We start from the raw sequence: 19,366 nt of genomic DNA on the forward strand, positions 1-19,366 counted from the left end.
CTTTTTTGTGGAAGGGGAGCTCAGATGTGTTCCCATGGATGATGTGGGGCAGAAAGGTTATAGAAATCTTCAGAGAGATTATGAGATGCAGAAGTTTGAGAATCACAACTCTACAGCTATAAAACTAGATGTCCATAAATTGTACACAATGAGAAATCAAGTCCAAGTTGAAAATCTCTACTGTATTACTAGCAATTGTAGTAGTTTCTAAAATTACTATATTTTTTATTACTATTAAAAATAGAGGAAGACCTCTATTTTATTTTGCAAATGGAATACACTCATTCTTAAAATCTTTAGTGAACATTTTAGTAACAGAAAAACAAGACAAAAATATGCAATTCAAAATTTAAACTGTGAAAATGTGGTCATGTCAGTATATTTGCTTCTTAAAGCATATTAACTTGTAAAAGCAAAAACAAAAAACAATGTCTTACCTTCCATCTCGATTCCAGTCATACACCTCTACTTTAACTGTTCTGTCCATGGTGAAAACATACACACAGGGTAAAGTTACTTAGTAAGATCAAATTAACATATGATTGAAAGTTAAAAAATTAGTTATAGATTTTCTTAGATAAAATATTGTATACTTTCAAGCTTTACAAAATAAAGTTGATTTTCTAATTTTAATACTAGTCTTCAATTTTTACTTTAAATAGGTTTTTAAAATCACGTAGATTTTTAAATTCTTTAAACAGAGAAGGAAATTATACAAGAAAACCATTTATAGTTTGACACAGCTCTTCAATGAGGAGCATAGAGCTACTTTTCCACTCTTCAAAACCATTGTCTTCATATTTTGACATTGAGTTTGTATTTCTCAAATTCAGCATAGATCAGAATCACATGGAAGGCTTGTAAAAATGTGAATTACTCGACCTCATGCCCAAGTGTTTCTGGTTCAGTAGTTCCAGGGTGGGCCCAAGAACTTGAATTTTTACAAGTTTCGTCAGGTGATGCTGATGCTGCTAACTATATTATGCAATATAGTTAGAATTGTATTATACAAATCACGGTCTTAGAAAGAATGAGCCCAATTAAATAAAGTTGTGACATTATTAAATGAATAAGGTGACAGGCAAGTAGCATAACACATTTTAAGAACATCTAATGTCATATTGGTAATGGATAGTTTTTCCTATGGTTTTAGTTAATAGAATAAATTCTCATTTTTCTAGTTATACAAGTAGTAAGATAAAATATGTTTTGGGGTGAGAAGGGGTTTTTATATAGTAATCTTACAATTCATCATCATAAGAAAAAGAAAACACTTTGATATTAATAAATCTTCAGATATATTTTGGGAAGATCTTTAGGGCCACATCACCTACTTATTTGTAAAACACCAGAATCTCCCTGTTCTAGATCTATAGAACTTTTATAATTCAGTGACCATGAGAAAGATAATGTCAAATAGGATTCTCAGGAGTAAACAGGGTTGATAACATACAAAATCATAATTTTACATCTTCTGTATATTTACTTATTCCTTTCTAGAAAAATAATACCAAATGAAAACCTTGAAGCTATAAAAATTATGGGATACTTTTGAATATGTTAAAATAAACAAATATTCAATATATTTTTAGCACTTTGCACATTTTTGTTTTCGAAAATTCAGTTAAATCAAATTTTAATTAGTCAAATTATTCCTCTTGCCCATATCATTGTGGGTAAAAAATGCTACTTAAAAAATTCTTAATAAGTCAACTATGCTTTTGTAAATACACATTTATGTTGGCAAAGAAGCCATCTTAATTTTAAAAATTCAACTTAGATTATTGGACACGAAATCTACAGTGAGTATTTAAAACTCTCAGACAAGTTGACACTTATTTTACCTGTCATAATCGCCATTACATAAAGCTCTTACTGAGATCTTGAATGCTTGCCATACAGGATTTAGAGTGTTTTTGACAACTTCTGTTTTATGACAGATTGTAAAACTGTAAAAAAAAAAAAAAAAAAAAGTTTTCCAGTTATTTTCATGATTTAGTTCTAATATTTGCCTTAGTAATCATTTCTTTCTTTATATTTTGTGCAGAATATAGGTTGCCTGTCCCTCTGTTACCATTATATCAGTCAATAAAAGGAGATTTGCTGTTTCAAAACTTTAAAGATTAGCTCATTGTATATGGCAACCCACTCCAGTATTCTTGCCTGGAGAATCCCAGGGGACAGAAGAGCCTGGTGGGCTGCCATCTATGGGGTCACACAGAGTCAGACACGACTGAAGTGACTTAGCAGCAGCAGCAGCATCATAACATAAAGCAATGAAGGACTTCCCCGGTGGCCCAGTGGTTAAGAATCTGCCTTGCAATGAAGGGGACACCTGTTCTATCCCTGGTCTGGGAAGATCCCACATGGCCATGCGCCAAGTAAGCCCAGGCATCACAGCTACTGGCCTGCACTCCGGAGCCTGTGAACTATTAACTGCTGGGCCCTGTGCAGCAACTACTGAAGCCCGCACGCCCTAGAGCCCGGGTTCCACAAGAGAAGCCACCGCAATGAGAAGCCTGTACACCACAACTGGAGAATGGCCCCTGGTCTCCGCAACTAGAAAACGCCCACAATGCAGCAACAGAGACCCCGCACAGCCAAAAATAAATGAATATAAAAAAATTTTTTTAATGTAATTTTGCAACGAGTTTACTAAAAATGACCTGAACATTCAATACATCCTAAAACTGCCTTGTAAATAATCTCTATAAAAATTGTGACATATTGTTACAGTGAAAAGTATCTATCGGTCACTAAACATGAAGGTTATCAGTAATTTTGAGAAGTTTTGTTGGAATGCTGGGCACAAAAAATCTGGTTAGAATGAGTCTAAGAAAGAGAAGAGAAACAGGCAGAATGTGTAAACATTTTTGAGCAGTTTAGCTATAATAAGAAAAAAGAGAACTTGAGAATAACTTAAAGGGGAAAGATTAGTCAAGTGAAAGGTGTGCTTTTAGTCACTTTTTAATTTTTTTTTCAAGATGAAATTGAGAACAGCAAAGGTGTATGCTAAAGGAAAAATATATTGGAGAAAAGACTATTTGTGATGTATGAGAGAAAGGGGAAGAAGGCTAGAGTAATGTCCTGAAGTAGATGGAAGTGGGTGGGACAGAGGGCATCAATATGGAGTAGTAGGCCTTGGAAGCACTTGGATAGTCATTTTTGCAGAGCATTTGGGAAGGCCAAACACAGGGGTAGATATTGTGATGGGATCTTAAGGAATTTCTCCATTTGCTTCCCTTGTCTTATTAAATAGGAGACAATATAAACAGTAAATAAGAAAGAGGGGGAAAGTGCCTAAGTATCTGGGAGAGGGGAACATTGATGGATTAAGAAAAAGGAATGATTTCTGAGGAGGGTCAAAGGCTTATATAAGATTAACATAATGGATTTATAGTAGAGATCATTCAACATGTGGTTCTTTTTTTATCTAAGCTGTTGATTACTCCTAGAGGGAAGAAAGATAGCAATTAAAGAATATATAATAATGGGTAGAATCCATGAAACCTTAAACTAGTTTTCTGATTCAAATTCCAGTATTGTTTCCACTGAGCCATTTAATCTCTGGACATCAATCGGGTCCTGGTAATATTTTTCCCTAATGCAAATTTATGCAACAGTTCATGAACTATAAAATGTTTTAAATGATCTTGGTTAGAACAATACCTAAATTTCACTTTCACTAAACCATTATCATGTAGTGTTCTAGTGCAGGGGTCCCTCTTATAGTCATGAACGTGAGAGTATTATATAACTACACCATGGTAAACATATTGCAACTAAACCCTATAAGAAAATAATTCCATTTTGAAATGGCAGAGTCCATTTTCCTCTTCACAGTCAAGAAAGGGTCTCTCTTCATTAAGAGATCAAAAAGAAACTTAATATGAATGGGTCATGTATTCATTTTAAGATTTATGGCATTTAGCACTACACTCTTCCTGGTAGTAGCCTCACCTATTTAAAGAAACTCATGTTACTAAATTGACAGAGCTCAAGAGAATATGTGTTTGTATAATGTGGTCAAATGCTCTCAAAGTTGAATCACCCAAAGCAATATAGGAATCACCCAGGGCAAAAAACATTAAAAGAAAAACATAAATGATAGAGAAAACTCTAAAAGATCAATCAAAATTACTTTGAAACTTCTCTTAATAAACTACTCACCTTCTTCATGAGCTACTTATAAACTAGGGAGTCATCTGTCATTCTCATTTGTAAAGCACTTAACGACATAAAGTGAAGAAGGACCAAAGAACCTCTTGATGAAAGTGAAAGAGGAGAGTGAAAAAATTGGCTTGAAGCTCAATATTCAGAAAACTAAGATCATGCCATCCGGTCCAGTCACTTCATAGCAAATAGATGGGGAAACAGTGGAAACAGTGGCTGACTATTTTTTGGGACTCCAAAATGATTGTAGATGGTGATTGCAGCCATGACATTAAAAAATGCTTACTCCCTGGAAGGAAAGTTATGACCAACCTAGACAGCATATTAAAAAGCAAAGACATTACTTTGTCAACAAAGGTACGTCTAGTCAAGACTATGGTTTTTCCAGTAGTCATGTATGGATGTGAGAGTCGGACTATAAAGAAAGCTGAGCGCTGAAGAATTGATGCTTTTGAACTGTGGTGTTGGAGAAGACTCTTGAGAGTCCCTTGGACTGCAAGGAGATCCAACCAGTCCATCCTAAAGGAGATAAGTCCTGAGTGTTCATTGGAAGGACTGATGTTGAAGCTGAAACTCCAGTATTTTGGCCACCTGATGCGAAGAGCTGACTCATTTGAAAAGACCCTGATGCTGGGAAAGATTGAGGGCAGGAGGAGAAGGGGAAGACAGAAGATGAGATGGTTGGATGGCATCACCGACTCAATGGACATGAGTTTGGGTGGACTCCGGGAGTTGGTGATGGATAGGGAGGCCTGGCGTGCTGTGGTTCATGGGGTTGCAAGGAGTCGGACACGACTGAGCAACTGAACTGAACTAAACTGATATGCTATATAGACAGCAAAAACTCACTAATAATTCTAGCACTAGTGTCACTAGTGAAAACTCTGACAGGAGTCTGCTGCAGTGCTAATATTCAGCTATATATGCCATATACATATAAGTATGTGTATATTTATTACAAATAGTGTTATAAGAAAAATATTTTTATTGAATAACCTGTATTAAAATACATTGAGTTGTTTTTAAATGATTTTAGATTTTTAGATTAGTTGCACTCAATATTCATATTTTATTTAATAAATAAGTTAATGACATTTTTACAAGCATAATAAAATTTTGTAATATTCTTTTACCATTGGCATTATATGTGTGGTGGACTGAAACTCTATAATTGTGCAAATAATCTTTGTAAGTAAAGAAGGAAGAATAAAAGAGAAAATTCAGGAAGTACGTTGTTCAGACAGGAGTAACATGAACTTTATTCAAGAAATTTTGAATGATTTTTTAGTTTTTTATTTTTAACTCTGAAAAAAACTGAAAAATATGATTATTTTCTTCACTGTCCAATATTTTTCAAATGGGTAAAATTAGTGTTCAGATGTAAATGCTACTCTAACATTTTTACCACTGAAATACAAAAGAAGTATGCAAAATCTAACAGTATGATACCATAACAAAAATAATCAATAGTTGCCCAGTGACTGCATCAACAAAAATTCTATACTATGTAAAGCATCATTTTATATTTCTGTATATTCACTTTAAATAGCAAACTTTCTATTTTTTATGTACTATTTTATACTTATTATATAACATTAACATGTATAATTTCATTTACAAGTATAGAAGGTTACCTTTTTTTTAAAACAGCCAATTCCTCTCATTTTAATCTCCCAATGACATTTTCTTTTTAGCTACTACTTTATTATGCATAGTTAAGGAAAACAGGAAACATTATACCATAAGATAATAAAATAATAATAACAGCTAACATAATTCTTATGTTAAGTAAGCTCTAAATGATTTTTGGGTAGTAATACACTTATTACTCTCAACAGCCCCGGGACGTAACTATGATTATTAACCCATATTACACATGAGGAAAGGGAGCCCCACATGAGTTTTAAAACGTGCCTATGGTCCCATAGCTATTAAGCAGCAGGATCACAGTTTATACCTAGGATCTTTTTTAGCTCATAATTTCAACAATTAAACTTTCTCATTAATATTGAAAATACAGTAAGAATCACAGAAACTAATAAAAATGTATTTCATGGTAAGGTCATATGTATTAAATTATACTCTATAAAACAGAATACTACTCAGTCATGAAAAGAGAAATAAAACTTTGCCTTTTGCAACAACATAGATAGACTTGGAGGGTATTATGCTAAGTGAAGTAAGTCAGACAGAAAAAGACAAATACTATATGAAGTCACTTATATGGGGAATTTAAAAAATACAATAAACTAGTGAACATAACAAAAAGAAGCACAGATACAGATACAAAATATCTCACAGATACAGAGAACAAACTAGTGGTTATCAGTGAGGAGATAGGAGATAGGACATAGGAGGAGAAATACTGGAAGGGATTAACAGGTACAAATTATTTCATATAAAATAAGCTACAAGGATATGTTGTACAATGCAGGGAATACAGCCAATATTTTATAATAATTATAAATGAAGTGTAACCTTTAAAAATTGTGAATCATTATATTGTACACCTGTAACATAATATTACATATCAATAATACTGCAATAAAAAATTAAAGTATACTCTATAATATATTTTCAAATCATATAGAAACCAGTCTAGTCATATCTGGCAAAATATTCAAAAACTAGAATATAATGAAAAATTTTCTTGAATGCCATATATTATTGAAAAAACCATGTAGTATAAAAAGCAACCAATAAAAATCCATGTTCCTCTCCAAGAAATCTGATTAAGAGTTCAGTTCTATTAACAAAATACATTAGTTTCAGCATTTCAGGTTTCTACAAAATAATAAAGCTTCCATACTATTAATGCAATAGAAGAGGAAATACTTCTATGAAGCTGAAAATCATTCATTATAAATATCAAACAAAACATATAATATGCTATAAAGTTATACATTGTTATTGAAATGAAAAAGTGCTATCAATTTTGGGAATACCAAAATATTGTACTGTTTATCAATTTAATAAGCTTCTCTAGAAAAAATGATAATTTAAATAGCATACTTATCATAGACTTAAAATGCATAAAAGATAAATCTACCTGCCATCTTCATTACTTCGATAAAATACAAGAAAAGGATCTGATTTTCCAAAGAAGTCCTTCTTGTCCAATTTATTTGCACAAAATTGCATTAGAACAGCATCCTACAAACAAAATTAATATAAAAGCTCAAAACCTGGGTTATAAGTAACTAGAAACTGCAGATCACAAGCAAGACCTGACAAGAAAACAATTTTTCCATTTTCATACAAATGGCCAAATGTGGGAAAATTCCAGACAACATCAAATTATGTTTTAAGGGACTATGAGACTAAAAAATTGACTCTTGGAAGTTCTTGTTCTAGTCACAGAATTATTATTTATTAAAACTCTTTAACCTTTCCTGCCCTGGAAAATTGCTAGTAAGCTAGATAACTGTGTAGCCAATATTATAAGATCTCTAGTCACATCTTCAGTTATTCAGGTACACATTTTTAGGAGTTTTTTAAAAAATTTCCTCAGGAAATATTTGTTAAGCATCTACTATGTATCTACCATGTATTAGATATTGAGATGTATCAGATGATTACATGAAGCATAAGACAGATCCAGACTGACAACATAGTTTGTTATCTAAATGGGGGATAAGGTTCCTTCTTAATTAAACAAAAGTGCACCACAATTTCTCAATAGCTACATTTAAAAATAATTTGTGTTATATTGGGCTTGAAGTGAAGCACTGTCATTTTCACTCCCAATTTAAATCACTTAGTTGTATGCTAATTATTATATCAAACCAATTATTTTTTATCAATTTATATACTCAAGCACTCATACTCCTCATAACTAACTTAAACAAAATGAGGTATCATAAATCAAGGAAGTTAAACATTATTCAGTGATGATCAGTTCAGTTCAGTTCAGTCGCTCAGTCGTGTCCGACTCTTTGCGACCCCATGAATCGCAGTACGCCAGGCCTCCCTGTCCATCACCAACTCCCGGAGTTTAATGATGATAAACATATTTAAAAGGTACAAATTATATAGTAATTTAAAAATTAAAATTGGTATTCTGGATTTATTTTTCTTTAACAGAAAGCAGATGTTAATTTTTGAAGATAGAAGAGTCAAAGTAATTCATATTAAATCAAGAGGTCACATTTTTAATTACTGCTTGGTGAAAATGTTGACAAAGATTAAAAAGACACTCTCTCATTCACTGCTTCAATTTGCAGAGTTCAGCAAAAATTACTAAGCATCCACCTATTTCTCCTTATTTTCTTTCAGAAATTCCAGAAATCCATTCAAGAGGTGATGCTGTCTGTCTTTTTCATTATTTCATTCATATACTTACTCAGAAAACACTTCTCAAGGAATACTTAGGCTAGAATCTGGGAATGCAGAGATGGTTTCAGAGAAGTTTATAACTCCAGATCTCTGGATTTCAAAATCATTGGGGGGGGGGTATTATTTCACTTTGTTATTTAACATATAGAAGTCATAACTTTACCAGTTGAACACCCATAATAGAGCAGGAAATATATGCCTAAGCTGGCATAGTAACAATAAATATTTTAAAGAAAACTGAAAGAACAGAGAAACTAAAAATATGGATATCACCATCAACTCAAACTTTGCAACCATGATCAATTTGAGGTTAAAAAATAAAAAATTTCTTTTAAGGAAGTAGTGACAGAGTCACCCTGAAAATAAAACAATAAAATCAAGGCAAACTGAAAAGGAAGGACTGGTTTTACTTTTCTGTTTCTTTTCTTTCCATTTCATCTTCACATATATTAAAATGCCCTTAGGAGAAAGTGGTTTTTCAAGAACATGGGACAAAGACATTAGTCTTGCCACAGAAATAAGTGACTCCACTAAGACATTCTTCCAAAGCACCTAAAACAAAACATAAATTACCAAAAAAAAAAAAATTCTGATGCACTTAAAATACACAGTAGAATTCTGAACTGTGTATATTTCAAATGGATGGTGAATTACACTTCAAAGAGTAAAGTGAATTTTCATATGATCACTGTTAACGTGTGCATATGTGTGTTAAGTCACTTCAGTCATGTCCAACTCTTTGCAACCCCATGGACCGTAGACCACGAGGCTCCTCTGTCCATGGGATTCTCCAGGCAAGAATATTGGAGGGGGTTGTCATTTCCTTCTCCAGGTGATCTTCCCAACCAAGGGATCCAACCCACGTCTCTTATATCTCCTGCATTGGCAGGCGGTTTCTTTACCACTAGCACCACCTGGGAAGCCCGATCATTGGTAAATGTAATACCAAATTGTAGTTTTCCAAATTATATTTCATAAGGCTTGGAAAATGAATAACTCAAAATAGAATATTACTTTAAATGCACCAAATTATATAAACTTGTGGAAAATATTTTTGTAATTACTGAGGATAATAACAGGAGAGATTCCATCTCTATCAAACCCAAAAGAAATCTAATTTCTGGGGAAAATCCAAGCATTCACTTACTTTTAGAAATATAAGGACATCATACATTGACATGAATCAGCCATGGATTTACATGTATTCCTCATCCCACATCATTACATTTTTAAAACTCTTATGCTTAAAGCACCCTGAGAGAATTTTAAGACTTTCTTTAATACTCCACACTAATGTAACAAACTTCCTAGTGAAGAAATCCACTTAAATGTTTCACATTTCTAACAAGTTCTAAGAAAATCAAGCCAAACTTGTTCTGTAATTTTTCCAGATTCAATGAGTGATTCGTCATCCACCCAAAGTGCTCAAGGAAATTGTCCTTGACTGTTCCCTTTCCTGACCTCTTACCTAGTTCATCTCCAAGTTGCAAGATGCTATCTCTAGAACATTTATCAGATCTTCAATCACCTGAATATGCACAGTGGCATTTGTTCACTTCTCCCTCTTCTGCCCTTGGATCTATCCAATCGATTCTCCATTCAGCAGGGAGAGTAATAGACTTAAAACATCAAATAAATAACTTTGTTCATAACTTAAAATTATTCAAGCCTTTCCTTTGGACAAACACAGAATTTTTAGTATAGTCTATAGAAGCTCAACACCAAAAAAACTCTGAGCAACCTTTTCCATATTCATCTGACTAAGTTTTATTTCAGTCATTCCCCAACTCCCATCCCCTTGCTGACACACACCAGATACATGCTTTCCCTCTTTGGGCCCCATATAAGCTGCGTGTCCTGCTGGTAATCTTAATCATTACTTGGGGCTAAGCTAAAAAGGAATTTTCTCAAAGAGTCCTGGTTGCCTCCACCCAATATAAATTAGATTCTCCATGGTAGAATCAATATTTGCCTACAGAATCATCTGATTAATGTATATTGTTTTCAAAAAATACATGTGCGTTGAATAAAAGGACAGAGGTTGCTTGTTGTTCTTTTTCTCACTATTCTATTCCAAGCTTCCTTACCAAGAATAACACATTATACATTTTGTGAATATTGTTAAATCAATCAGAATGAAAAATATTATTTGTGGACAATTTGAAGCTATTTAAAAGTACTGAGTGAGGAAACATTTCTAATATGACTTCAAAATTAATTTCTATCCTAGAATTTGATAAGATATATCACAAAAGTTGCATTTGAAATAAACTATGGAATACTAACAAGATAATTAGGATTACCACACTACAAGTAAACATTTGTACAAATTTATAAATTATCCATTTCTCTAATATGCCCCCCTTTTTAATACAGTAGGACATTTTGGCTATCCATTTCTAATATAGTAGCGTGTACATGTTGATCTCCAACTCTCCAACTATTGCTTGCCTCCATCCTTCTCCCCTAGCAACCATAAGTTGGTTCTCTAAGTCTGTGAGCCTGTTTCTGTGTTGTAAAGAAGTTCATTAGTATCATTTTCTTTTTAGATTCCGCAACTAAGGGGTGTAATCCAATATTTCTCCTCTGTCTCACTGACTTCACTCAGTAAGTCACTCTCTAGATCCATCCATGTTGCTGTAAATGGCATTATTTCATTTTTATTAATGGCAGAGTGATATTTCATTGTTTATATGTACCAAATCTTTTCTATCCATTTCTTCACTGATGGCCATTTAGGTTGCTTCCTTGTCTTGGCTATTATAAACATTTTGCGATGAACATTGGAGTGTATGTACCTTTTCAGATCATGTTTTTCTGTGGACATATGCCCAGGAATGGAATTGCAGGGTTATATGGTAGCTCTATATTTAGTTTTTTAAGGAATCTGAATACTGTTATCCATAATGGCTGTAGCAATTTACATTTCCACCAACTGTGTAGGAGGGTTCCCTTCTTGAAACACCCTCTCTAGCACTTACTGTTGGTGGATTTTTTTTAAAGATAACCATTTTGATTCTAGGTTTGAGTTATACCTCTCCAATAATTAGCAAGGTTGAACATCTATTCATTTGCCTGTTGGCTATCTAGGTCTCCTGTGCGTTTTTTAATTGGGTTCTTTGTTTAGCTGATGTCAAGCCTCATGTGCTATTTGTAAATCTTAGAGACTAATCTCTTGTGGGTCATTTCATTTGCAAATATTTTCTCCCAATCTGTGGGTTATATTTTCATTTTGTTTACTGTCTTCTTTGCTGTGTAAAAGCTTTTGAGTGTAAGTAGGTCCCATCTGTTTATCTTTGGTTTTTTTCCTCATTACTCTGGGAGATAGACAAAGATATTGCTGCAATTTATGTCAGTGAGTGTTCTGCCTATGTTTTCCTCTAGGAGTTTTATAGTGTTTGGTCTCACATTTAGGTCTTTGACCTATTTTGAGCTTATTTTTGTGTATGGAATGATCTAATTTCATTTTTTTTTTTTTTTACATGTAGGTGTCCAGTTTTCCCAGCACCATTTGTTGAAGAGATTGTCTTTCCAATATTGCAGAGTCTTGCCTCCTTTATCATACATTAATTGGGCACAGGTGTGTGGGTTTGGCTCTGCATTTTCTATCCTGATCCTTTGATCTATATGTCTATTTCTGTCCCAGTACCATACTGTTTTGATGACTACAGCTTTGTAGCACAGTCTGAAGTTGGGGGCATCTGATTCCTCCAGCTCTTTTCCTCTCTCAAGAAAGAAATACAGCCCCTTTTTAATTCTGTAAAGAACCACCTGGGGGAGATACATACACATGTCGAAGATATTGTAGATTCTGTTCCAGACCACCACAATAAAGTGACTATCACAATAAAGCAAGTCACATCAATTTTTTGGTTTCTCAGTGCACACAAAAGTTATTGCACACAATACTTTGTCTACTAAGTGTTCAGTAGCATATGTCTAAGGAAACAATGTACATACCTTGATTTAAAAATACTTAATTGCTAAAAATGCTAACTATCATCTGAGTCTTCAGCAAGTTATAATCTTTTTGCTGGTGGAGGGCCTTGACTTGATGTTGACAGATGCTGGCTGATCAGGGTGATGGTTGTTGAAGTTTGGGGTGACTGTGGTGATTTCTTAGAATAAGACAACAATGAAATTTGCCCCATCAAATGACTCTTCCTTTTAGAATTGATTTCTCTGTAGCATGCAATGCTATTTGCTGGCATTTTCCCCATAGCTGGAACTTCTTTCAAAACCAAAGTCAATCCACACAAATCATGCTGCTGCTTTGTTAACTAAGTACATATAATATTCGACAACCTTTGTTGTCCTTTCAATAACCTTCACAGCATCTTTACCAACAGATTCCATCTGAAGAACCCATTCCATTGATCATCCATAAGATGCAACTTGTCACCCATTCAAGTCTTATCATGAGATTACAGCAATTTAGTCATATCTTCAGGCTCTACTTTCTATTCTAATTCTCTTGCCATTTTCACAATATCATCAGTTACTTCCTCCACTGAAGTTTAAATCCCTCAAGTGATCCTCTTGTGAGGGTTGGAATCAACTTCTTCCAAACTCCTGTTAATGTTGATATCTAGGCCTCTCCCCATGAATTACGAATGTTCTTAATGGCATCTAGAATGGTGAATCCTTTTCAGAAGATTTTCCATTGACTTTGCCCAGATCTATTAGAGGAATCACTATGACTTTATGAAATGTATTATTTCATATAACTTTATGGAATGTGGATGCTATGACTTTATGAAATGTATTTTTTCTTAAGTAATAGGAATTGAAAGTCAAACTTACTCCTTGAGCCATGGTTTGCAGAATTAGTGTGTTAGTAAGCATGAAAATAACATCAAACTCATACATCTCCATCAGAACTCTTGTGTGGCCAGGTGCATTGTAAATAAGCAGTATTATTTTGAAAGGAACCTTTTTTTTTCTGCAATAGGTCACAACAGTGGGCTTAAATGTGCAGTGCTAAGTCACTTCAGTCATGTCCAACTCTGTGTGACCCAATGAACTGTAGCCTGCCAGGCTCCTCTGTCCACAGGATTCTCCAGGCAAGAATACTGGAGTGGGTTGCCATGGACGTCTCCAGGGATCTTCCCAACCCAGGGATCGAACCTGGATCTCTTATGTCTCCCACATTGTCAGGCGGGTTCTTTATCACTAGCACCACCTGGGAAGCTCATGGGCTTAAATACCCAGCTATAAATAGGAATGCATTTGAGTTTGTTCTAATGAGGTGGATGAAACTGGAGCCTATTATACAGAGTGAAGAAAGTCAGAAAGAAAAAGACAAATACTGTATATTAGCACATATATATGGAATTTAGAAGTTTGGTAGTGATGACCCAACATGCAGGGCAGCAAAAGAGACACAGATGTAAAGAACAGACTTTTGGACTCTGTGGGAAAAGGGGAGGGTAGGATGATTTGAGAGAATAGCATTGAAACATTTATATTACCATATGTAAAATAGATGACCAGTGCAAGTTTGATGCATGAAGCAGGGCACCCAGAACCAGTGATCTGGGACAACCCAGGGGGATAGGGGTGGGGAGAGGTTGGTGAGGGATTCAGGATGGGGAGACAAATGTATACCCATGGCTGAAACTGGTATGTTTGGCAGGAACTGTCATAATATTGTAAAGTAATTATCCTCCAATTAAAATTAATTAATTAATTTAAAAGATTCAGTAAACCACGTTGCAAACAGATATGCTGTCAGTCAGGCCTTATTGTTTCATTAATAGAGCATAAGCAGAGCAAATTGAGCATATTTCTTAAGGGCCCAAGAATTGTCTAAATGACATGCTGCATGTGCGCTAAGTCGCTAAGTCGTGTCTGACTCTTTATGACCCCACAGACTATAGTCCACCAGGCTCCTCTGTCCATAGGATTTTCCAGGCAAGAATACTGGAGAGGGTTGCCACTTCCTCCTCCATGGGATCTTCCCGACCCAGAGATCAAACCTGCATCTTCTGTCTCCTTCACCGGCAGACAGATTCTTTACCACTGAGTCACACGCGAAGCACCTTTCTAAATGGAAATCACCTTAGAGTTACCATCTGCAAGACGAGAGAGTCAGTCTGTCCTCTGAAGCTTGGAAACCAGGCACCTATTTCTCTTCTCTAGCTATGAAAGTCCTAAATTGCATCTTCTTCCAATGTAAGGTAGTTTCATCTACACTGAAAATCTTTTATTTAGTGTAGCAACCATCATTCGGAGAAGGCAATGGCACCCCACTCCAGTACTCTAGCCTGGAAAATCCCACGGATGGAGGAGCCTGGTAGGCTGTAGTCCATGGGATCGCAAAGAGTCGGACACGACTGAGCGACTTCACTTTCACTTTTCACTTTCGTGCATTGGAGAAGGAAATGGCAACCCAGTCCAGTGTTCTCGCCTGGAGAATCCCAGGGACAGGGGAGCCTGGTGGGCTGCTGTCTATGGGGTTACACAGAGTCGGACACGACTGAAGTGACTTAGCAGCAGCAGCAGCAGCAACCATCATTAATTATCCTAGCTAGAACATCTGGATATTTTGTTGAGCTTCACCTGTACTTTTATCTTACGGACAGAGTTTCTTTCCTTAAACCCCAAGAACCAACCTCTGCTAGCTTCAAACCTTTCTTCTGCCACTTTCTCACCTCTCTTAGCCTTCACAGAATTTAAGAGCACTAGGGCCTTCCTCTGGATTAGACTTTGGCTTTTAAGGAAATGTTGTGGCTGGCTTGATCTTACAACTTTCTCCATATCAGCAGTAAGAATGTTCTGCTTTCTTACCACGCATATATTCACTGGAGTAGCACATGAAATTGCCTTCAAGAACTTTTCCTTGGGTCATTTGACCCAAGAGGACTAGCTTTCAGCCTATCTCAGCTTGGCTTTGGACAGCCATTCCTCATCAGGCTAAATCATTTCTAGCTTTTGATTTAAAGTGAGAGATGTGTGAATCTCCCTTTCACTTCAACACTTAGCAGTCATTATAGGGATATTAACTGTCCTAATTACTATATTGTTGTATCTCAGAGAATAAGGATGCCTGGCAAGAGGGAGAGAGATGGGGGAACAGCCAGTTCATGGAGCAGGCAACACACACACTTTTATTAATTCCTTGGTGCCCAAAAAGAATTACAATAGTAACATCAAAGACCGCTGATCACAGATCACTATAACAAACGTAATAATAATGAGAAATTTTGTTATTTTGGAAAAACCAGTAAAATGTGACACAGAGACTAGAGTGAGCAATACTACTGGAAAAATGATGCCAAAGACTTTTTCCCCACAGGTCTATGACAGGCCTTCAATTTGCAAAAAAATACAACATATGCACTATGCAATAAAGTGAAGCACAATAAATTGAAGTGCACCTGTATGAAGACTTTCAGCAGTTTACAAATGTAGAAATTAAAGCTCCAAAACTTTTCACTCAGCCAAATAGTGAAAGAGACATACTGAAATTTAGGTGTCCTGATTCCACATTATATGCTCAAGCTAACAACTGGCAATGTGTTTTCAAGAAACTACTTGTCAATTTGATAATTTCTAATATGAAATAAAATTATTTCATGACAAATTCTAAGTGATAATGCCTGATATTTTTAAAGTACCATAAAAATACACACTTAAAACTTGGATGAATTTAGAAACGGTCATGCTGAGTGAACTAAGTCAGACAGAGATGGTGGAACATTCTATGACATCCCTTATAGGTGGAATCTAAAAGGAAATGATACAAATGAACCTATCTGCAAAATAGAAACAGACTCACAGACTTAACTTATGGTTGTTAGGGGAATGGGTTGGGGGAAGGGACACTTAGGAATTTTGGGATCAACAGGTACCCACTGCTATATTTAAAATAGAAAATCAAAAGGTCCGACTATGTAGCACAGGGAACTCTGCTCAGTGTTATGTGGCAGCATGAACGCGGGGGGAGTCTGGAGGGGAATGGCGACATTTACACACGTGGCTGAGCCCCTTTGCTGCCCACTAAAACTATCACAACACTGTTAATCGGCTACACTTCAATATAAAATAAAAAGTTAAAAAAATAAATAAAACACATTCTCACTTCTGAAGTTAACTATCATCACTGCTTTGAACACACTTGTTTTGTCTACTAGCACAGTCATATTATTTCAATGATGCTAATTATCAATGTCTTTAGCTAAGAATCAGAATGTAGGATGCATACATGAAGTTAGGTCAAGATTCCTAAAAATTTAAAAATTCTAGATCTATAATTTCTAAGTATGGGAAATACGTAAAGAATAATTAGTATTATTAATAAATATATTAAAAGGAAATTTCAGATGTTTTAAAAGCTTTATTTTTATAAACAGTGATGAAAATGTCTTTAGATCACTAAATAACATATTCCATTTCATTTGCATGGAAGCTTTATAATTTTCTGTTCCTCCAAATTAAACTACAGAATTGAAAGCAAAATATGTTTAAGAGGCAGACTGGCAATACTCTCAATCTATGCCCTTGATATGTTACATCTATTTCAAAACAGAACTTAAAATAGTTTGTTCATTAGCACAGTTATACAAAATAATATCAAGATTTTGTCAAAGTAGCATTTTAATGTCACAATAAAGAATATGTATCCTCCATCAAATAAACATAGATTATCATATACATATACAAATTCAGAGACAAGAAGTATGAAAGCTGATTAGGTCCACAAATCACAGCTAAAACTAGTCATTTTCTAAGATTAATAAATATACGCTCTATGTCATTACACTCAGTTGGAGTGGTAGCTGGTTGTTTCTATAAATGTGGGCTTCCCAAGCTAAGAAAATATGACACCATATGTAAATACTGAATTAATTTAGTCAGAAATACAGAAAAGTTTGTTACACAAAATGGTTACAGACAAGTGACTAGAAATATTTCTTCAGGATCACATATAAAATCTTCAAATTTTTACAAAAATTTAACTAATACAATTGACAATTCCTCATATTAATGCCACCCCAAAATGATATTAGGTTTTATCTTAACAATTTCTATTCATTAAAAAAACTGTTAAAACTGGACTATAGAATGTAGCCTCTCTAGCTAAAGTACCTCCTAAAATAATATTTTTATGAATCATAGAATTATATAATTTAGTTTTAATTATTTTTGCTAAAATTACTCAAGAAAAATCATTTAAATATAGTTTGAGAAACGTCAATTCAAAGAAGTTTTGGAACTGCTGTCTAATCCAAAGAAATATTTACTTACTCTGCAACAGCTTAATTCCTCTGCTGTAAGTATGATTGTACCGCATTTCTTCCCTGGAATTCCTCTAAAACAACAAAAAGCATATTTAAACACAATGATATTTCTACTAATATTATATAACAAATAAATTAATTTTAAATATACATGCTATTTTTATATAACCAAAAAAAGCATACTACTAATAACTGTGCTCTAATAAAATATATCCCCAGTTTCAAACTTGAGTTTATCCTGCTGCTGCTGCCGCTGCTAAGTCTCTTCAGTCGTGTCCGACTCTGTGCGGCCCCATAGACGGCAGCCCACCAGGCTCCTCCGTCCCTGGGATTCTCCAGGCAAGAACACTGGAGCGGGTTGCCATTTCCTTCTCCAGTGCATGAAAGTGAAAAGTGAAAGTGAAGTCGCTCAGTCGCGTCTGACTCTTCGAGACCCCATGGACTGCAGCCTACCAGGCTCCTCCATCCATGGGATTTTCCAGGCAAGAGTACTGGAGTGGGTTGCCATTGCCTTCTCCATGAGTTTATCCTACTTACTAATAAATCCACACTTACTAATAGATCCACACTTACTAATAAATCTTTTCAACATGTCAGTACTTTGCCCAAGAATCTCCAATAGCTTCACACTGTTTATAATAGATAATTAATACAATATAATGCAATATCTATAATATGAGAAATATTGTCCCATGACTTCTAAGATATCTATTATGGGATTACAATGTATTCCTAATTTGGTTTTCAATATTTCTTTCTTCTTTCAATATGGTTATTTATTTGGGCTTATTTTTTCTTTGTGCAGGAATTCTACACCTTAGCATACTGCAGTGTTAAAACTCTTCCCTGTTGTTGTTCAGTCACCTAGTCATGTCTGACTCTTTGCGACCCCATGGACTGTAACACGCCAGGCCTCCCTGTCCCCCACCATCTCCCGAAGTTTGCCCAAGTTCATGTCTATTGCTTCAGTGATGCCATCCAGCCACCTCATCCTCTGACACCCTCTTCTTCTGCCCTCAATCTTTCCCAGCATCAGGGAGTTTTCCAGTGAGTCAGCTGTTTTAGTCAGATGACCAAAATACTGGAGCTTCAGCCCCAGCGTCAGTCCTTCCTACTAGTATTCAGGGTTTATTTCCCTTAAGACTGACTGGTTTGATCTTGTTGCCCAAGGGACTCTGAAGTATCTTCTCCAGCACCACAGTTTGAAGGCATTAATTCTTCTGTGCTTCACTTTCTTTACTGTCCAGCTCTCACAACCATACATGACCCCTAGGAAGATGATAGCCTTGACTACACAGACCTTTGTTGGCAGAGTAATGCCGCTGCTTTTCAACACACTGTCTAGGTTTGTCATCGCTTTCCTGCCAAGAAGCAGATATCTTCTGATTTCATGGCTGTAGTCACCATCTGCAGTGATTTCAGAGCCCAAGAAGAGGAAATCTGTCACTACTTCCACATTTTCCCCCTTTATTTGCCATGAAGTAATGGGGCTGGATGCTATTTTTCATATTCAGTTTTAAGCTGACTCTTTCACTCTCCTCCTTCACCCTCATCAAGAAGCTCTTTAGTTCCTCTTCACTTTCTGCCATTAGAGTGGTGTCATCTGCATATCTGAG

The 19,366-nt window shown here is 35.3% G+C and overlaps 1 protein-coding gene across 1 annotated transcript in view; it reads right to left on the minus strand.

The window, feature by feature from the left end:
• Window positions 1–19,366, minus strand: part of CPNE8 (copine 8) — a 260,545-nt gene that overhangs the window by 114,458 nt on the left and 126,721 nt on the right. The window contains exons 7-10 of the mRNA XM_043446546.1: window positions 17,758–17,821; window positions 7,223–7,326; window positions 1,845–1,949; window positions 438–479 (exon numbers count right to left, since the gene is read on the minus strand). Of these exons, the coding sequence (XP_043302481.1) occupies window positions 438–479; window positions 1,845–1,949; window positions 7,223–7,326; window positions 17,758–17,821 (315 nt within the window). The remainder of the gene's footprint in view (window positions 1–437; window positions 480–1,844; window positions 1,950–7,222; window positions 7,327–17,757; window positions 17,822–19,366) is intronic.

This window comes from Cervus canadensis, chromosome 25 (genome assembly GCF_019320065.1).
Source record: "Cervus canadensis isolate Bull #8, Minnesota chromosome 25, ASM1932006v1, whole genome shotgun sequence".
Classification (NCBI taxonomy): Eukaryota; Metazoa; Chordata; class Mammalia; order Artiodactyla; family Cervidae; genus Cervus; species Cervus canadensis.